Source organism: Helobdella robusta (assembly GCF_000326865.2).
Source record: "Helobdella robusta unplaced genomic scaffold HELROscaffold_25, whole genome shotgun sequence".
Taxonomy (NCBI): domain Eukaryota; kingdom Metazoa; phylum Annelida; class Clitellata; order Rhynchobdellida; family Glossiphoniidae; genus Helobdella; species Helobdella robusta.
The window spans coordinates 1,150,113-1,172,852 of record NW_008704310.1 but is presented as its reverse complement, the minus strand read 5'-3'; the positions used below and the strand labels follow the sequence as shown (position 1 = coordinate 1,172,852).

The window sequence follows — 22,740 nt, the reverse complement described above, 5'->3', positions numbered from 1 at the left end:
CAGCTTCTACAACGCAGACGTTCTAACACAGAAACATCTACCGAACCATATATATCCATGACCGAACCACTAAAAGATTTATGTTTTTTTATACCAAGGTCACCATTCTTTTTCTGGCTGGAACAAAGTAAACGGATTTGCTAGAACTATTTTTAGAACTATAATTTTGTAAATTAACAGAAATGTAACCAGGAAACGCCTTGGACCTACAGAGCAGCCATAAAAAGATTTACTGTTTGATTGAGTGTATGATGCTTTAAAAGTGCCAGCTTTTTTCAAACGTAAATGATATAATAGATTAACTTTAAACAGTTTTATTTATTTGTTTTATTTAAATTTACTGTATTCATGTAATCATTTTGCTTTCAGCATTATATTAATCTTTACTAGACTTTACTAGACCTGTGCGCTCACTTATGGCTCTGAGTCCTGGACAATTTCTAGTGGAATTTAAAAAAGGATAAATGCTGCTGAGGAGCAGTTTTTGAGAAGAATTATGAAAATTAGTTAGACTTCTTATATCTCTAGGGAAGATGTATTAAAACAGTCAGGTTATGAAAAGAGGAAGTTACTACGAATAATCCAACGGGGGCAGTTAAAGTAAGTTATTTGGTCACATCGAGCGGAAGTAAGGAATGGAAAATCTAACAACTACGGAAAAATTGCATGGAGAAGAGATCGCGGTCAACAACGAACAACATTCGTGAAGTTTTTGTGTCCCATGTTAAATATCACCACGTTTCAACTAATACAAAGTGCTAAAGATCGGGTTTTGTAAAGGTCGATGTCCTGAATGGGTAAGGCACGAGAAAGAACACTTTACCAAGGAAGGAATGGTGGCCGTGGTGTTATCTATATATTAATTGTATCTTCCGGGCTGTAACACTTGTTTATTCAAACAAACGGCTGAGCCAGGAAAACACGAAATAAGGTTAAAAACTAAACGAGGTCGCCAACTTGACTGGAAACGAAAGCGACATTAACGTCAACCATTCATTATAATTCATGCTGGAAACTTCAAAAGGATAAAATCCGAATCGGAAACGCTTTCATTTCAGGTATATTATTATCCAATTCATATGTATAATTCAATATCTTAATAATTTAACAATTAGGACATTTATTCCGTATAACTAAAATTCTCAAAATAATTTTATTCTAAGTAGGCCATTTCTTGTTTAAAAAAGATTTATTCGTGTGAGCAGAGCACTTCCTGTTTACAAACTTTCGTTTTGGTTCTCGTTCGATACCCTTTATCTTCCATTTTTGTTTATTGCGGTTTGAAAGGTAATTTGTAAGAAATTTTTTTCTTATTTTATAATCATTTTCTTATTTTTTGGAATATATGATTGTCAAATGTAATTTTTTAAATTTTGTTAGCCATTTGTGTTAGTTTTGTGATATGAATTGAATACATTTTTTTGAGTTGCAATGACCAATGAATGGATGATGCTTGTTTTGTTGTACTGTGCTGTTTGTTCAATTAATTTTCTGAACTTGTACTGATTGTGCTATTCTGTACAACTAACTCACCGCAACAAAATTATAAATAAATTGATCATTCATAATTTTATTGTGTTGAGTACAATGCACAAAGCCAAACAAACGAAATGATATTTGATATTTAAATTTTAATTTTAATTTAATTAATTTCTTCATTTTATTAGTTATTTTGAATATTTCTGGATTGACTTGACATGACATGGATGAATTGAATACTGATGAAAGTAGGTGTAGACTGAATGAATGTGAACACTCAGTCTTGCTTGGCTAGCTTAACATTGACTACTGAATCACTGAGTTTTGTTTGTAATTTATAACACTATGTATTATACTGTATTTATTTTCCTTTCTTTGTTTTTTGCTAACAAAAACATTAAATAAATTTTACAAATTTGAAAAACAAAACATGGAAAACATTTTTGGAATTTCAATCTCTATTGCAACTTTTAATGTTCTCAAATTATTTCTAAATTTTAAGATTTTCATTTCGTTCAAATTAATGGTTTGTTTAAAATAAATAATAACAAATAAAAAAATTGGATTATTGTTATCTTTTGTAATTGTAATTCATTCATATTTGTATTTTATTTATAAATAACTAATAACTATAATTGGCTAAGGCCCTAAGCCTTAGGGCTGGATTTTGTTTAGATTAATATAAATATAGAGACATGTACAATATGTCTGTCTATGTACAAAGTATTTATTGTATACATATGACTCATAAACAGGTTAAAATAAAGTTAAATAAATAAGAGAATTATGAGCAAATAATAATATATATGCATAGGTATATGTTTGACTTGTGTATGTAAAGTTGAAAGCCCACCCATCACTGGGCTCTACCACCAGTACATGCTTGTTAATATTTCTTTGTTTTTGTTTTAAATTTCAAACCAAAGAGTAAAAATTTAACATTAATTTATATTCAGTGACTTAAAAAAATGTTTAATTACTCAAGTATTGAAACACTGTTAAATCAATAAAACAATGGTGGAAAATTAAATTTTTCATTAAATTTTGAGCACAATTAAATTTTTTTTAGACAAATGTATATACATGCATGTATCTTTCAACTGTGAGGCATTTATCACATTAAGTAGTGACTTTCAACAACCTTCAATAGGCTGGAAAGAGGTCTGTTTGAAACAGGTTTGAATGAAATGTTGAAGGAAGATTCTGAGATCTGTGGTCATATTTATAATTTATATCCATACCATGTAATGCAGATGAGCTTAGGTCCTGGCAGGTTGAGTGTTCATGACCTCAACTGTTTGGATCGAGTTTCACGAGGTGCCATGAGGTTGCGGAGTTTGAATTGATTCTGAATGCATTCTGTAGGGTGCTGATGTGAATATTGGAAAGATGTTTTTTCTATTGGTTTTATTTTAAAATCTGCACATTTTTATTTTCGTGTTTGTTTTTACAGTTTGTTACTTTAAATACTTCCAACACCTTCATATTTTTCATAATTTTGATGCTTGTCTTTCAATATTTTTTTAATTTTTTGACCTATGATGATCAAATTTGATTGTCAGATTTTTGGTTTGTAGCAGGGTCATTTTTGTGAGGTTGACGTTTATTAGGATCAGTCAATAGAACATGTCAGTACTTTATAAAGTCTTTCTTCAATTGTCCTGTTGAAAATAAAAGTTTTCAATCAGTCATTGAAAAATAAGAAAGCTAGGTTTAGAAAGTAACTGTGCAGTGACTACTACATCAATGTTCAAGCAGTTGGATTGCTGAAGTTTAACTCATAAATGGATGTGCGCCCATGATATAAATTTTAATGATGTCAAATTGTGGTTGCTTGTGGATACATTGCCTTCATTTAATTTAATTTAACATTTTTATTAAGTAACACAAAGAAATAAATTATTTGTTATTCTCAGAGATTTGAAGCAAGATGAGTTATCCATACGGCACTCCTGGTGGTTATCCCCCTCAACCTGGCTACCCTCCTCAACAACCTGGATACCCACCTCAACAACCTGGATACCCACCACAGCCTGGGTTTGGATATCCCCCACAGGTTTTTTTAATATTAAAATCTGAATCTTTGTAATTTAATTAATTTAGTTGAATTCCTTATGGCTTAATGTTAGCATGAACTTTCTTCATGTTTGCTTAAACGAGTATAGCTTTTAGTGCTTTCATTAAGTGCTGCGTTGTTCATTCTTTTCAAATATTTGTTATACACTGCTTAGCTAAAATGTTCAGGCAATTTTTTAATTCATTATTATTTTAATATTATTTTTTGCTGTCACTTTTTGAATGAAAGTACATTGAATGTTAGTGCACAAGTGTAGATGATCAAGCGAGCAGTGTGCTTGCTGGTTGATGCATGGTGTTCACATTGTTCAAGCTTCTTCATTGTTTTGATTATTTCATTGCTTTTTTGATTCATTCATGTACATGTTTTTTCCTTCATCAGTTTGTCCATTCATTCATTCATTTTTGTTTATGTGTTCATTCACCTCATTGCAAACCATCTTTTGAATGAACAACATCAATGTTGTTCATTCAAAAGATGAAATGGACATCGATGCAGCAAAATCATTTTGTGTCTGTATTGATGAACGTGGGGCAAGTTGAATGAGGAATCTATTATTAATATATATAAGGCAATCTGTTATGATTTATTTATTTATATGAATGAGATGGTGTTGTGATTCTCTAAAAAAGCATGGTTTTGCATGCTGTTAGGGGGTTTAAATTTGAAAGGCGTTGTTCTGAATCTGGATGAATTAATTAGAAGCAATCATGGATTCACCTTGGATTCAGACTCTCATTTGGATACTACAAATCTTGATATCTTCTATCTGTCCTATTTATAGTTTGAATGCAGGGAGATCCCTGTTTATGTATGCAAGTGGTGTGATGGGGTGCTGATTCGTGCGCATTCACAAATGCATGTGTGTCTGAGTATTGCAATAATAGAGATTAACCACTACCATCACTGGTTTGTTTGTGGGCTCACTTGTCTATTCATCACTTATTTTGTTTTTATTTTGCATTCATTTGTTCGTTCATTCAATCATTCATTCATTCATTCATACTGACATGCATAGTATTAATTTTTTATTCATTATTTTGTCCTTATATCTAATTCACTTTCATTCTGGTGCCTATTTCTTATGTAGCATCACACCAACTCACAAACAACTCCACCCACCCACCCACCCACCTCAGTAAACATCCTCATGAATATTTTATTTATTATTCTTTAAAAAATCAGGATCTGACAGACGCTTAAACTGTTACAACAGGCAGGGCTGTTGTATAAAATGATAATGAAAAATAAATAACGGAGAAAAAAATGTTTAAGCATGAAAAGTATTGAAAATAAAATAAAGTAATGTTTTAAAAAGACAGATAAATAAGATAATTAATTAATAGATTAGTTAATGATGTAGTAAGTTAGTTAAGATTAGTCAGTCAGTTAAGTTAGTTGAATACGAAGAGTTAATCTATTCTGTTCATGTGAATCATCATCCTTTGTTGTATTATGGTTTGTTATGAGTTGGATGTTGTTTAGTGTATTCGTGTGGTATATTTGATGCAGCACACCTTCACTCACTCCCTATCCATGTTCAATTCACATCCATGCAATCTATCATATAATCACATTAAAGTCTATAAGTTGAACATCTAACTCTTGATGTGTGAGTATGATGGATGTTTGGTCTATGTTTTTGAATGAGTTTTATGTTTAAATGAATGTTTTAAATGCTTGCAGCGCTGTTAACAAATATGTATTTGTTTGAGAAATGTTTGAGGGATGACAATGATGGTGATGGTGATGGTAATGATAATGGTGATGATGATGGTGATGGTAATGTTAACAACCAGAGTGGGTGAGTTATTAAATGTTAAAAATTTAAATACATGTGCGAAAAATATTAATTTTATTTTGAAAAATGAATCATTTGTGATTGACACAATCCTCATGTGATGAGGTCTCAAGTCAACAACTTTATCCACTTGAGATATTTGTTTGTTTGTTTGTTTGTTGCAATTCACTGTTGAACATCAGCTCTGCAGTGCAACTTCATGTAATGCAGTACAATATGATATGTTTAATACTTAACAATAAAACATCTGTACTTTCTATTTAATTAAATAGTTAATTAATTAGTTAATTAATTGATGCAATACATGTGATGCAAAATATTTTTGATAGATATTTAACTAGTATTAAAATGTGTATTAATTATTGTGTTTATAGATTTTATTATAACTCAGTTAGATGAGATTTTTATGTTGAAATTCAATTATTAATATGCACATTAATTAGGAAACAATGTGGTTTAAGAAATCATGTGGTTTAATAATTCTAGCTTCATGTATGTGTGTTGAATGATTGTACCAGCTAATTACAACGTGTGTTATGTGTGTATGCCATGTATATAAATTTAGTTCTTCAATTTATTATCATAGTTCAACTGTACATTTTGTAATGTATTCATTCTTGACAGATTAATAACTGTGTGTATGTGAGCGTGTGCGTGCGTGTGTGAGCGTGTGTGTGTGTTTATTTATTTGTCAGTTAGTTACTGTAATCATTTTTAAAATCATTGACCGAGACATATATAATTTTTTGTATTCATATTTATTTGTTTTGTTGTTTCATCAATTCGTTCGTTGGTTCGTTCATTCATCCATCCATCTATTCATCCATTCATTCTTTCTACTTAAATTCATTCAATCATTCATTTTTTTCTTAAATTTATTCATTCCCAGCCTGGTTTTCAGCCTCAGCCTGGTTTTCAAGTTTGTTGAATTTATGGTGTACGAGTTACAACTGGATGATGATGAAGAAGATTATGATGATGATGATGATTATGGTGATGATGATGTTGTGGATGTTGTTTTTTGTTGCTTATGATGATGATGATTATGTGATACACGACATATCTTATCATTAATATTATTTAAATAGTATTAATTTGTTACACAATACAGTCCCATTCAAACTATATTAACTTTATTAAACCTGCTTAATCTTCTGTATAAAACCAATGGATGGCTTATAACTTTATATAGCTGCATGGCAATGTATGCTACTATTTTGGCTTACACTAAATCCTAATAAGTGGAAACAGAATATTGTGATTTGTTATTAGCTTATTCATACTATTTTCTATATTAATGTATGCCACAAGTAGCTGGTGCTTAAATAAATTTAGTTGAATAGATTAGGATTAATATTTCAATCAATATAAATTCTATAAAAAATATTTATAAATAACAAATAAAATAATATAAACTAACCCAACATTTTCACCCAGCAACAGCCAGGTTACCCACCTCAGCCCGGGTACTACCCTCCCAACTACCCCCCTGCACCTGGTGGATACCCCCCTCAACAACCAGGAGGTTTTGGAGGCTACCCCCCTCAACCAGGACAACAACCTGGCTACTACCCTCCTCAACAGCCTGGAGGTTTTCCTCCCCAGGTTTGCTGATTGATTGATTGAATGATTGATTGATTGATTGATTGTTGATTGTTTGATTAGTTAGTTTGATTAGTTAGTTTGATTGGTTAGTTTGGTTTGGTTAGGGTTGAAATTATGATAGATGGATTGATTGAATGATTGATTGAATGAATGAATAGAAGCTAATCCTTTATCCTTTTTTAAATCATTGGATTTCTAGTTATTATTTGAAACCATGGACAAATTTTTTTTCTGCATGCAAATTTCTAATTGAAGTTGGTTCCAAGAAAGTGAATCTCTTGAACAAACATTCATAACTTTGGTTATTATTATTATGTTATGCTATTATGATTAGATGGCAATGATATTGATGGCTAGTTTGAATTCAATGAAGAAACATCAACATAACGACAAAACAGCATGGTGGGTATGATCAGAGCATGTCGTACCAACAGACTGGGGCACTACCCACAGGACCAAACTACCACACCAACGTACCCGCCATGCACGCTGGCATGACACCTCAGACTCAGGTTACTTTTCGTATCTTGCTTTCGTTGTTTGGTCTGTGTTGTTGTTGTCGTTTTGTTGTCAAAGTGTGTAGAGGATGTTTTGTTGTTGATGTTTCTGATTTCTTTTAATTCATGAGTTTGGATGTGTTATAATGTAGGTTTTATAATGTGGTATTGTAATGTGGATGCTGTAATCTGGATGTTGTAATGCAGGTGTTGTAATATAGATGTTGTTGTAATGTAAGTGTTGTAATGGGGGTGTTGGCTTTCATCCATGCAGAAGTATGCATTAATCTGCTGGCGTGCAGGCAAAGAATTTGAAAAAAAATTAATCAGCAGAAAAAGCTTTCTAACATTCTAAGCATCTGGAAATATTTTTCATTGTTTCTTATATATTAATTATAAATTTTTAGTTTTTTGTCATCTATGTAGTTCATATTTGCTATAATTTTCAAAATAATAATACTTTTATTATTTATCATTAATCTGTATATTATTTAATGTTGTATGTGGTTTACATCATGTTATTGGCTGATGTACATATGATATAAAGCAAAGTATATGTATATATATATTATTATATATATATATATATATATATATATATATATATATATATATTGTACGCACATTCATAAACATATTGTGTAGAAAGTGTTGTCATTTAATAAGGAGAGGAGTTTCATTATGTAAAGAATAAGCACCCATGTTGAAGATGCACTTGCATAGCATTGCATGGTTTATATTGTTACTTTCACTGTTGTAAACTTGCTCTCTACAAATGGGACCATATGTAATGTCAGGTAGAATGGCTTGGTATTGTAGAAAAATAACACTTCACACTTCATGGATATCTTATGAACTATCTTTTAGTTATCTTATGAACTATTTTTGAAACAGTTTGGTTGAATACCTAATTGATAGGTTTGTTGATTGAATAATTTTACCAGCTAATTGATTGATTGGTTGATTGGCTGATGTCAATGATGGGACTGAATGAGGACATTGTGACATTGATAAGGAGATCGAGATTGCGGTGGTATGGACATGTGTTGAGAAGGGATGAAAGGGTCGGGATTAGGCGATCGTTGGAGTTCGAGGTTGAAGGAGTGGTAGGAAGGGGTCGTCCGCGATTGGGATGGAGAGAGCAGGTGGAGAAGGACAGGGTAAAAGCGGGGTTGCGTGATACTGAGGCGAGTGACAGATGTGGATGGCGTCGAGGGGTATTTCGGTTTCATCATAGGTAGCCAAACGGCAACCCCCGATCTCGGGGAAAATGCCGTCTAAACGTGTGTTGTTGTTGTTAATTGATTGATTGGTTGATCGATTGGTTGGTTGATTGATTGATTTGTTGATTGATTTTTACACAGGGAACAGTTAGACCTGCTTCGAATTTCAATGCAGAAGAAGATGCAAAAGTTTTAAGGAAGGCCATGAAAGGATTTGGTTAGTTGGTTGATGTTCGTTAATTGGTTTTGATTGGTCGATGAAATTAATGATTGAGATTGGCTTCAAAAAGAGTCAGTTTTCTCCTTACTAATGTGCTATTTCTAGCTTGAATCTTTTTTTGTCAGATCCATTGCCACCATCCATTCTACGTGTGTTACACACAGGACACTTCTGACATAATCAGAGGTTGTCTCTCAAAGGTGCCATCTCATTCAGCAAATGCCAACTTTTGAATTAAGATCATCAATTAAGGTTCCCAAAGTCACATTTTGGCAGATTAGGTCTCTCCGAATTTGGAACTCAAAGATACCTTGTTGTACAGGAAATGTTAAAAGCCATGTGATAAAACACAGCATCTTTTTTGAGGAATGCAAATGAAAAAAGAAATGCACAAAAAGAATATTCCACATTACTTTCTTCACGATATTATTATTTTTTCAAGTCATTCTATCTCGCAAAGTTGTCTCATCTTTGATTGCCTTTCCTTCCTTTCCTACAAATGTTGAAGCTATATTGTCACTTGGTTGCTAAAATCCATCGAATGGTTGTTGTTCATTCAATTCAATCCAGAAATTCAGTTTAATACATTACTAGGGAGAGTACAATGGGAATAAAATATGCAATTGGTTAACCTTTAAGGTATTATATAAATTTTAACTGGCTTATATGATGAAATTTAGATACATTTAATAAAATTTCTATAAAAGAGTTTTGGCGTAAATTTAAAATATGAATATTGAATATTAGATTTTGTGCTGAAGTTCCAAACTGAAACAAAACAAGTTAAGAATGACATGACAATAGAATTTTATGAGGTATTCAAAATAAAATTGGAAACTTGTCCGTAAAACCATAAATTAGAAGTAAAATAGACGTTAATTTTTTTCGAAACATTTTGTATATGCTCCAGAAGTTACTAGAAATAATAATTTCAAGAAATTTAATTGAATTAACTCTGGTAATGCAATTGCTATTTAATATAACTTTAGCATCTAAAATACCACCATGGATCATAGGTCCAAATAAAATGAAATGTGTTTTAGTGATGTTATCTCTTAAGTCATTTGATTGAACCCAAATTGTAAACATTTAAAATAGACTGGGACTAATAATATTAACTATTGGGACAAATGCAATAGGCTTAATTGAAAAATTTAGTTAATGGCTAATGCTGCATTAAAATTTTTAATTTATTAATGAATGACAGATTAATATGCCTACGCAGTAAGTATCTACTGTAATTGTTAAACAAACAAATGAATACATAAATAATAAAATATTAAACAATAAGTTCATAAACAACAGAAACAAGCAACAGTGACTCACAAATGTACTTCTAAGAATTAGATAATCGTAATGTAATTATTGAATAATGTAAAACTTGTTGGATTATAAAGTTTTGCCTACATAATTGAAAATAAACACCTACGTCGGTTCTGAAAAATATTAAATGTTTAAATGTTCAATGGATATCCACATCTCACAGAACACATACACACACACACATCAAATTAACTGTTTAATGCTACACAATGTAGTTAAACACAATTTCAAAAATATTTTTATCCTCATCAATGGCAAGTCTATTTTATTTTATCCATACATAAAAGTATTTAAAAATTCAAAGTTAAAACTAAAAACTCTTTATTGAACTTTGTCTTTTAATTGAAGTACCAGTTCTTCATTGTGATGATGTGTGAAGGCCTGAGTGAAGGCTTATTATAATAAAAATGTTCATCAAGGTTAGGGTGCCTACACCATCGTTCAAGATACAAGATACATAATTATGTAACATATCCATGTACGTTGTGCCTATTTGCATCATTTAGTAGGTGAGAAAACATCTGAGTGCTTTGAAAGCCCATCTGTTGACAGCTGAAATCCTTTTTGAATATTTCTATTGAAGTACTAGTTAAATTCTAAAAGCCATATAATCTATCTGTGATAATAGCTGAAAAAATTTTGTAGGGAATTTGTTGTAATGTAGTAGGTCGGAAGTTGGCAGGGTCTTGAGCGTCCTTTTTTATATATTAATACTGTTAATTCTTGACACCAGCATGAAGAAATAGAGGAGGAAAGCCTACATTTTACTATTCTTAAAATCGGGCATTTTGATATAATGATAATGACTGCAATGTTAATCTCATACTCATATACTTACTTAAAATGAAATAAATTGAAATAAAATGGCAGATTTACAATGGAAATGTTTTTAAAAAGACGGATTCTTATTTTCATGCTGTAACAACTGTAACGGTTATGCGCGGTAAGCGTGAAAGTACACTTTTATGTATCTTGAACGCTGGTGTAGGCATGAAAATATACCTTGATGAATATTTTTATCATTGGTAAGCATGAGGATACACTTTTTTGAATAACAGGTAGGGGATAAGGTAAGAGTTAATACAAATTATATTTATAAAACAATGCAGAAAATAATAAAAATAATACTAATGGAACTATATAACAAACGTCAATTTAGCGTTTCGTTACTACTGATTTTAATTTATTTAAATTTTAACAAATGTTATATTTGCCCCATATGTGCACCATTATACTGTATACATTACTACACATTGTACATTGAAACATTATGCCACACTTTCTTGAAATGTACATTCCTCCCTTTATGGTATTTGGCTTTCACCAACAGCAACTCTAACCCTAACTGCTATGGTTAGAGTTGCTGTTGATTAGCAGTGCAAAACTAGGCACAATATAACCTTTTTTGAATGGCAGCATAACACATTGCAAATTTTGTAAACCTAGAATTTTCAATTTGCATATTTTCGTCATAAATTTAGTTTCACTTTTCACTTTATTTATTTATACTCTTTCTACTATTTATACGTACTTTTTCTTTATCTCACAAACATAGGTAGGCAGAAAAGTATACTTTTGCCAATTATTTCTTAAAGAACTGTAGACTGCGCCATGTAATGTTTTAAAATATTTATCATTTGTTAAATCAACTGAACATACGTTAAGATTCCACTGTTCATTTTATTAGCGTCCAAAGATATAACAGAGATTTTCCTTGACATTTCAGGTACGGATGAGAAAGCCATCATTGACGTCCTGTCTGCTAGGACCAACGCCCAGAGGCAGGAGATCAAGAACAGGTTCAAAACCATGTTTGGAAAGGTTGGTTCAATCAGTCTATGGATGGATGAATGGATGATGGAATGGATGAATTGAAGATGGATATGGGTAGAGGATTAGATGGAGGAAATGAACTGTATTCTGTTGCATTTATGTGATGTGGTATAAGTATAATGGGATAATAAATGATTGTTTTCATACGTTACCTGCCAGAAACTTTGTTCGTAATCTTTTACATTGTTTTGAAATATTATGATGCAGTTTCAAATGTTACATCCTGATTGGATAATTTTAATGGATAATGCATTAAATTTTAATGAACTGTGTGTTGAAAGTTAACAAATTGTTTATATTTATATCATGTGTTGATGTAGGATCTCATTAGTGACTTGAAGAGTGAACTTGGAGGACATTTTGAATCAGCGATCTTGGCTCTGATGATGACACCTGCTGAGTATGATGCTGATCAACTGAGGGCTGCCATGAAGGTTCCTCCTATTTACTTACATTATTCAACACTGCTTGCGTTGCGCACATTATTTGCATTACGTTACTTCTCCTAATAAATCATAAAAATGTTCTGTATGGTGTTGTTTCGTTGTTACACCATCACCAGGGAGCTGGTACAGACGAGAGCACATTGATTGAAATCCTCTGCAGCAGAAACAACAGGCAGATACAAGACATCAGAGCTGCATACAAGACCAGTTAGTCTTTCAGGATCATTGATGTATTTGTATGTGGTAAATAATAATTTTTGAGTTGCACATTTTGGTGTGATCCTCCCTTTGGTATTTTTGTGAAGTTTTCTATGCTGTTAGTGTAGAATGATTTCGTCGCACTGTTTCATGGTTTGTTCATATTTTGATTTCGCGTTTTATCTTGGTTTATCACGTTAGCACGTGTTAGCATATCACAACCCGTTACAGTTTTTAACTATAATAATTATTTTTTGAGTTTTCAACGTCAAAATTTGTTAATTCTTGCAGAGTTCGGTCGTGACCTGGAGAAAGACGTGATGAATGAGACATCAGGACATTTCAAGAGGCTCTGTGTCTCCCTTGTTTCTGTTTGTACTTCTTCTTCTCATCCTCTTCTTCCTTTTAATGATGCTGATCGTGAAATTTCGTTAAATTGTGTTGATCAGTCTTTATTCTGGTTTCCAACCGTGTGCATATCTAATGCTCTGCTGAAAGTCATGCATTAATCAAATTTAATTAGCTGTTATCAAATGCTGTTACTGTTTAGGATCAGCTTTTTCATGAGTTTTGATTTAATATCACGTCAACATGTTCTTGAGGATCGCTAATTTCCTGTTGTTCCATCCCTTTTTCTAATCATATTAAACAACTTAATAATGTGCTGACTGACAAAAATAATAATACCCAATCATTCATTTGGATTTGTATCTTATAAATTTAGCACAATTTAAATTCAACTCTGAATTTTTGTTTTGTAAAATGACGTTGATGTTTAGACTTTTTTCAATTGTTTTCATGAAAGTAATGGTTACATAATTATAAAAACTGTAATAAAATGTTGAATGATGATGCTGATAGGCAAACAGAGTAGAGAACGCACCAGTGAATATGGAGAAGGCTAGAAGAGATGCACAGGTGGGAATGATGCTGCTGTTGCATTGTTTGTGTGTTGTTGTTGTTTTGATGTGTAGGTGGGTAGTTGGTTCTGTGGTTCTTACCTGCTATGCTATCAGATACTCTTGCTAAATTACACATATGTCTCTTATATGTAGATTTCACACGTCACATTCCCTCCACCCACTACGTTTCCTCCACCCACTACGTTCACTCCACACGTTTGTTGCACTTCACTACAATCAGGAGTTGTACCAAGCAGGCGAGCGAATTGTGGGCACAGACGAATCAAAGTTCAATCAGATATTGTGCTCAGAAAGTTACGACCAGTTGCGTCTGGTGATCAGTGAGTACCAGAAGATTGCCAACAAAAGTTTGGAGCAGTCGGTGAAGAATGAAATGTCAGGAGATCTCGAAAAGGGTTTTGTGTCCATCAGTAAGTTTTGGTTGTTAGTTTTGTTGTTGCTGTGGTTAGTCTTATTAAATGGTTTTTGTTTCAGTGCTGAGGCGGTTAGCAGGCCGGATTATAGAAAGAGAGGCCTTCCATGCTTCCTCAAGAAATAGGTTTTCAAAAAAAAGATAATGTGACAACATATTTTTTTTGCCTTTTCAACAAAACTTTAAAACTTGTTTCGTAGAAAATAAAGTGAAATAAGTAAAAAGATCGCCAATTGTGAGAAGGAAAATCATTAAAATAATTAGGGGTCTCTACTTCCTCGTTGCTCCAGGGCCTCCACACCTTAAAACCCGGCCCTGGCTGGTGGTCACCCGGTCCTGGCTGGGAGTCACCCGGTCCTGCCTGTTGGTCACCCGGCCCTGGCTGGTGGTAACCCGGCCCTGGCTGGGGGTCACCCGGCCCTGACTGGTGGTCATTATCTTTCGCTTTCCTTATAATGCAATTGATGTTGGTGGTGCAATCGGTGTACGTTAAAATAACCTGCAAAATACGAAGAAGCAGTCTGGTAATATATGAACAATAATGATACATCTTAATGTATGGTTATTGTCATCATCATCGTCATCACCATTTCCGTTCACCATCATATAATCTCGTCATCATCATGACATCATCAAGGCAATCATATATTATCACCATCTCACTGTCATCATCTCATCATCATCATCTTGTATCATCGCCATCGTCTGCACCGCAAAATGATTATGTATCATATATATCATCATACGTCATCATTATATATTATCGTCATGGACCACCATATATCATTGTTGTATATCATCATGACCATCTCATCATCTAATGAATTTATCACATCACAGTCAGGTGTGTCCAGAACTTGCAGGGCTTCTTTGCCACTAAGTTATACAACTCCATGAAGGTTCAATCATTTTTACTTCTACGTTCACTTTTGTGTGTACCTCTATATGTACTTCTCTATGCTTGTTGGTAATACCATTTGTGTTGAAGCTGTTAGTGCATGTTTTTTGTATATGTGAGTGAGTGAGTGAGTGAGTGAATGAGTCAGAGCAGAGAGTGAGTCAAAGAGTGAGTCAGAGAATGAGTGAGTGAGTGAGTGAGTGAGTGAGTAAGTGAATGAGTCAGAGCAGAGAGTGAGTCAAAGAGTGAGTCAGAGAATGAGTGAGTGAGTGAGTGAGTGAGTGAGTGAGTGAGTGAGTGAGTGAGTGAGTGAGTGAGTGAGTGAGTGCACGCACACAATTTAATCATCAGTATGTAGGTACCTATCTTGAGTTGTCCCACAATATGTTAGATAGTTATTGTATATCGTCTTGTGTACATTTATTTTACAAGTTCTTGTTGTACTTTGTTTGTTTTGGAATTATTTAGTTTAGTACCATTTCAACAAAATCATGTTGAAAAAAGCCAGAAACAGTTTGTTTATCAACAGATGGGGTGTTGGTGGGCTGCTGTGTTAATCTTTCAGTTTATTAAAAAAGTGTTTATACTTTATATATATATATATATATATATATATATATATATATATATATATATGTATATGTGTGTGTGTGTGTGTGTGTGTGTGTGTGTGTGTGTGTAATATATTTTTTTATATGTTTAATATTTATTTTGTTTGTTGTTGAAATGACTTTTTGAATGCAGCAGCAGGGCAGGGTGGGTGCGTAATGCAATTCCGGCAAATAAACAGCGCGTAACAAAGCGCCACACAGCATGCAACACAGAACATGCACCGCACAACATGCGCCACACATGCGCCACACAACATGCACCGCACAACATGCACCGCACAGCAAGCACCGTACAGCAAGCACCGCACAATATGCACCACACAACATGCACCACACAACATCAGCTGTCATATGATTGTAAAGAATGCAAGTGCATGTTAAACAGGGCTTCGGCACGAAAGATGACACGCTCGTTCGCATCATCGCCACAAGATGCGAGATCGACATGGTACAAATTAAGCAAGAGTTTCAAAAGCAGTTTGGAAAAACTCTTGAAAGCATGATTGAAGTGAGTTGTTGTTTTGTATCACTTTTGAGAATGTTGTCGTGTTGCTTGCAGGGTTGGGGCACGAAGGATGACGCCTTGGTGCGCCTCATTGTGACCAGGTGCGAGATCGACATGGTACAGATCAAACAGGAGTTCCAACGTCAATTTGGTAAAACGCTGGAAAGCATGCTTGAAGTGAGGACCGACCTTTCCCTCTGAACGCTTGTGTGCGGCGTTTGTGCGTTTTGTTTTAATTAGCAGTAAGCGGACTGACACGCTCATCTAGCTTCGTGTTTCCTTAACACCACTTTCTGCTCAAATTTATTAACTCCGATGCCATTTTCATGTCGATTTTTTGTTCAGTCAAATAGCCCTAATTAATTTGGTTTGATAATGGTTAGTTAGTTCAATTGTTTTAGATAAATTTTTTAATTTGATGAGCTGAAAATAAATGTTTTAATGAAGTTGCATGGTAGATATAATATTTTAATGGAAACTTGAAATAATATCAAAAAATTGTGATCTACGGATGAGATGTAAATTTTAGCAAAAGATTTTAAAAGATGAAAATGTAATTGGAAATAAATTTGAGTTGAAATAATTGGAATGGGGCTGACAAGTTTGGACTGATCCGCTATGCCATGCTTCTTGAAGATGAATAAATATGGATCGCTGCATTGTGAGACGAGGAGAGGAATGAACCAAGTGATGTAAGATGCAATATGATGGTTGAAAAAATATGAAACTACAGTCCGAAGATGTGCTTACTATTGAAGAACTTTTTGCATTTGATGACAGACAGGAAAATGAAAGTTTATTGAATTGCGACAAAAATAGAATGTTGTCAAATTGACTCATACTTAGGTGACATGTGTGATGATGGTATCAATTTTATTAAAAGATGAATTGGTGACCAGAAATGTGGAGGTTTTGATACGAGGTTGTGATCTGAGTGTGCATGAACTGATCGTTTTGTTTCAAATTCTGACATCATACACCATATTAAAACCACGTTAATTAAATCCACGTTATTCTCCAACTAGCTATTAGTTAATTTACTCACTCAATTAAATTACTACTACTATGTGTTAATGAATAATTAAGCTATCCTTATAGTTGTTATCTTTAATATACTTTGATTTGAAATATTATATTTAAGACATTTCAATTCTAACCTTTGTAAATAGATACTCGTTGAAACTAAATGATCTTCCATTTTATGGTGTTCGTGGTTCAAACGGTGTTTCACTCATATATACTGCTCGGTGGTAGAATGAGTGTACGTTTGGTTAATGTTGTTGCTTCAATTTATTTGCTTGGTCGTCAGTTTGCAGTTCTTGTTTGGACAAGTACATGAACCATTTTATTTTAATAATTATAAAATCTGAATGTATTTAATTTTGTATTTATAAGATATCTCGTGTTTTATTCCAACATAATTTTAACAATTCATTTTTTTTCAAAATCTTTAATCATAAATTTATAAATTATTACAATTTGCTTTCAAATCTCATTTTTTAATTTATTTTAATTTCAGCTGACCGATAGTTGTTCTACCTAATTGAAGACATCCTAGTTAAATGCTTCATCATACTAATGTTATATATCCTGTACATATATTAATACATTACATTAATTATAAAAAATTGTATACATTAATAATAAAAATCATAAACAGGGTGATTTGTCAGGGGATTACAAGAAACTCATGCTAGCCCTTGTCCGTGGTTGATGACCTTCACGTTCATCTCTGCCATGCTGTCCCTTCTTCCTCTCCTCCATCTTCTTACTCTTCCTTTTCTCGCTGACACTGACCTGGCAGACAGTAGGGCAGCAGCAACACAGCACTGTTTGTTTACTTAACAATGTTACATTACAGATTCAATAATTTATTTTTCTTCTATTGGTTAATCTACTTGTGTTTTTTTTATATTTGTATTATATTTGCGATCGAATTTTTACGCTTCATATCGTTAGATTGTTTAATTTCCTCACATTTGACGAATGTCGTACGGTAATTATTGTAAAAAAAACATTGCTTCGGAACTAATAATCTAATAATTAAACCTTTAATTGAAATTGTACTTTGTGCATCTATCTGCACCTAAGATCTGTCAACAAATGAAATTTTTCCTATTAAGATTTTGCTTTAATTATTTGTTAATTATAATATACCTACTATATATATATATATATATATATATATATATATATATATATATATATATATATATATATAATTAATATTGTAAAATATATGGTCTATTACCAACACACACACACACACACACACACACACACACATATATATATATATATATATATATATATATATATATATATATATATATATATACCTATATATATACATATATGCATACTTAAACTTTTAAATTTATTTTGGATATGTATCTTCAGTTTTATAGAATATTGAAGAATTGTTGTTGCCGTCATTTTATTTCATATTGTATCCGCTTTATTTCGCGATGAATAATTACTTACAAAAAAAATGATCTATTTTTTCCTGTGCCGGTAACCAATCAACAATTTAACAAGTGACACAAAGACTTCACGAATGTTATTCGTTGTTGACTGCGATCTCTTCTCTCTGTAATCTTTCGAGTAGTGCTAGATTTTCCATTCCTTCCGCATGATGTGACTGAAAAACTTTAACTGCCCCCGTTGGATTATTTGTAGCAATTTCCTCTTTTCATAACCGGACTGTTTTAATACACCCTCATTGGAGGTATGAGAGGTCCAACTAATTTTCATAATTCTTCTCAAAAAACAACCTCAGCAGCATTTATCCTTTTTTCCATTTCTCTAAAAATTGTCCAGGACCTCAGAGTCGTAAGTGAGCGCAGGTCTAGTAATGTTTAATGTAATGTTGAAAGCAAAATGGTTACATGAATAGATGAAATTAAAATATAGCAAATAAATAAAACTTTAAAAGTTAATCTATTTACTGTATGAAAAAAGCTGTAACTCTCAAAGTTCAGTGTAGCATCATACACTCAAAAAGTAAATCTTTTTACGGCTGCTCTGTAGGTCCAAGGCGTTCTCTGGCTACATTTCTGTTGGTTAACAAAAATTATAGTTCTAAAGAAGTCCCAGTTCGTCGTAAGCGTACCTGCAGCATTAGTCTTTTTTCCATTTCTTTAGAAATGGAAAAAAGACTCTGAGTCGTAAGTAAGCACAGGAAAATTGTAACACTAACAGTTTTAATTTTGTTGATATTCTGATTTTACTGTTGGTGGGAATGTTTTATATTTTAAAATATGCATCTTTCGCCATAGCTATTTTTCGTTTGATATCCACATAACATTTAAAGCCTGAGGTAATCAGACTTCCGAGATTATTGAAGCTTTTGACTTGTTTCACCTTTTTACCATTAATGATTATGTAGCAGATCGGAGTGGGTTTGCTTTTACTGATAAAAATGTAGTAGAAAAAGTTGACCGCAGGTAATGGCAGGCTACTGTTCACAATTTTTGCCAAGAAAACCATCGGCAAACACGAGAAGACTTGTGTGTATATATATGTCGTAAACGGTCGATAACTCATATATAATATAATATATATATATAAACTTTATAAAAATAATAAATATGATTTAACCCAAGTACGAAATGTTGAAAATATTGGTAAAAAACTAATCAACGCAAAATGAGCAAAAATATTTAATGAAGTTTGTATCGCTGAGAACCTCGTACCAATATATATATATATATATATATATATATATATATATATATATATATATACATGTATATATTGGATTAAGACTGTCAGAAATGCAATTGATGAAATTTACAGCATGTTCGGCATTAGTTAAATATAATATATGTATATATATATATATATGTTGGAAGGAGACCGTATTTTATACAGTATTGTATGAATTCTACCGAATTGTTGGCATTAATCAATTTAAAGTTTGATTTTTTAATTGAAAAGAAATTGATTAATGCTAACATCTCGTAAAATTCATACACTGGGTCAATGTTCAAGTCAAGCGCTTTACTCTTATAATTTAAACTTCATAAAATAAAAACTTCGTATTCAAACTAAATATTTATAAATATTTAAACGTTATTTTAGCCATGTATAATACTTACAATTATTACATTTATCCTAGTTATATGTTTAGATATTCATGAATCTTTGAACGGAACACTAAGCATCTCTACATCATTTAAAAAGCAAAGATAAAATATAAAATAACTTTTTTTCCTGTCTGACTTAAAACACGTCGTTTGTTTACAAACAGAAAGTAACTACTCTAAATAAATTGTCGAAATCGAATTTTTGTGGTTAGCGAATAAAATTAATTTAAAAATTAACATTGAAATATTAAAAATACAATTGGATCTAAAGGTTTAAAATAGTTGTTAATAACAGAGACGGTTTGTGTCATTTCATTATTTTCATTTTAAAATATTTTATTTAAATTTTAAATTTAAAACTTTTATTAAAATTTAATTTTTTATTTAATATAATAAAAATTATATATACTGTATTGTATAGTATTATATAATTGTTGTAATAATTTTAAACAATAAAAAATATCAATATTTTTTAAAAATTTAATTTTTTACTTTTAATTTTATTTGTTTTTGTCTGATTTTGCTTTAATTTTAATTGGCGTGATGTTATTTGTGTAGTGTTGATTTAATTTATTATTTTATCATGCTTTGTAGTATATAGCAGTTATAATAGGTAGGTTCATGGTAAATTTTTATCTTTGTTTTAAAAAAAGTTGGTATTTTTTTCTTATTGACCTTATTGACAATTCTTTATTCAATATTGGATGGTATTTTTAATTTTAATATTTTTGAAGCATATCAGCAATGGTCAGGCAACACTGTCACTTTTTTCCCCAAGCTTTTTTAGTCTTGTTATATCTGTTTCAACTTATCATCTGGTAGATGTTTTAAGACTTTCATCACTGCTTCTTTGTCGTTACTTTTATTTTCTTCAGCTAGTCAAACATTATTAGATTGTTCTCTCTCACCTTCAAGTCGCTAACCTCATTCAATGTTTTTTGAACAGTTTGAACCTCACTGCCGATGATCTCGATGTTTTTTAACTTGTCGATTCTTGATGCTCGCAAACAACATATTAATCTCAGTTTTTAGATTGTTTAGTTCACCACGTAGAATATCTGGCTGATTAAATTTTTCAACCACTTTTCACTTGCATTCACTGATGAATTGATGGTTTCAATTGCAGAATTTATTTCATAATTTAGTCCATTCAGTTTGTAGAATTTTGCTGTCAATTCGTTTTTATAGGACTAGAAGACATTAGTAAATTTCTTCAAAACCAGCCCTAAGCTCAAGCACTCATTGCATGACCACTGTAAAATATTATCTGTTTCCAAAATGTCACAAATTTCATCTGGTAAATTCACACAAACTGTATGAACAGTAATTTCACACTGCTAAAATTTAATTTGTTTCTCTTTCACAACTTTCCTCTTACCAGTTGAACATTTCATGCATTCCTCCTTGTTAGCCATGTTGAACTTCTAACAACAAATATTGATAATAGGAGTATGCGCACATGCCCAACAGAAAACTAATTATAAAACGAACTCAAGTATCAACTATAAAACTAAATTATTTAATCGAAATAAAAAAACTATATTAATAATCTCCTAATTTTTGTCTATAAGTTGAATCCAAAATTAGCAACATAATACCAAAAAATCAATGTAAAACTACAGAAAAACGTGAAAAATTTGAAATGCGACTAATCCAAATTCTATATATAGTATCAGCATAGGTAGGGTGTTATGTTGTAACGTGCAACCTATTTTACAACTCCGTTAAATTTGTTTGTTTATTTATTCAAAAAATTGTTTGCAGATGGTTGGTTCACTGAACAACATGAAGAACACAGAGGAAGAGGAGATGTTCCTCAAAAAATTGAACAAACTCCGCAAGAAGGTGCCAAGTTGCTCTTTGAATAGTTCTGTTGTTGGGGGTGTTTGTCGTCCTCTGAGTTTGGGCTCATTGTAAAGTCGATTGCATGCTTCATTAAATTATTGCTGCCTTGTATGTTGATGTTGCATCATCGTATGTTGGTGGTTGTGTTGGTATTTGTGTTTATGTTGTTATAGTTGATGTACTGTTTGTCTATGCTACTTATATGCAGCACTTGTTGAATAAACAACTCACCAAAATTTCAGAAAAAATCTCTTGCAGCTTCAAAATCAATGAAACCTGACAAGTTGGAATCCATCACTGAACAATCTTGTTGGTCATCTTGTTATGTGTGATTGTATTTGTGCACGGGTGATTGTATGTGTGTGTGTGATTGTGTGTGATTGTTTGTGTTTAAAGTTGTATGAGGGAGCACTACCCACTTTCAGTTATCACAGAATGGAGCATTTAGATTGTTGAGAAATATATTGTTTGCTTGTCTGTGGTGTGCAAGTGTGGACATTTTCCTGTTTTAATTGAATGTGTTTGTATGTTCGTTTGTTTGTTCGTTCGTTGGTTCGTTCGTTGGTTCGTTCGTTTGTTTGTTTTTAGTTAGACAACAAGTGTGGAAACATAATTTACGATTGTATGATTGAATAAGTGAACATGAATCTAAATGAAATTAATAATTTACTGTCCATTGCACTGACTGAATGACCAGCCTATCAATTTACCAATCAACCAACATATCAACCAATCAACATATCAACCAATCAACAT

At 32.2% G+C, this 22,740-nt stretch overlaps 2 protein-coding genes across 2 annotated transcripts in view; both read left to right on the top strand.

Annotated features, from left to right (window-relative positions):
- Window positions 1–3,093: 3,093 nt before the first annotated feature.
- On the top strand, window positions 3,094–18,540 carry HELRODRAFT_99776 (hypothetical protein). The gene is made up of 17 exons (XM_009019661.1): window positions 3,094–3,210; window positions 3,306–3,315; window positions 3,396–3,535; window positions 6,247–6,276; window positions 6,795–6,962; window positions 7,361–7,474; window positions 8,824–8,899; window positions 11,952–12,046; window positions 12,379–12,492; window positions 12,621–12,711; window positions 12,994–13,073; window positions 13,564–13,620; window positions 13,846–14,035; window positions 14,878–14,936; window positions 15,932–16,054; window positions 17,712–18,219; window positions 18,351–18,540. The coding sequence occupies exons 3-16, from the start codon at window positions 3,410–3,412 to the stop codon at window positions 17,763–17,765; spliced, it is 1,377 nt and encodes a 458-aa protein (XP_009017909.1). The 5' UTR covers window positions 3,094–3,210; window positions 3,306–3,315; window positions 3,396–3,409; the 3' UTR covers window positions 17,766–18,219; window positions 18,351–18,540.
- Window positions 18,541–21,924: 3,384 nt separating this feature from the next.
- The window catches only part of HELRODRAFT_173014 (hypothetical protein), a gene marked incomplete at both ends in the record, with an annotated part of 4,561 nt that continues 3,745 nt past the window's right edge, over window positions 21,925–22,740 (top strand). Inside the window, one exon of the mRNA XM_009019660.1 lies at window positions 21,925–21,984. Within this exon, the coding sequence (XP_009017908.1) occupies window positions 21,925–21,984 (60 nt within the window). The remainder of the gene's footprint in view (window positions 21,985–22,740) is intronic.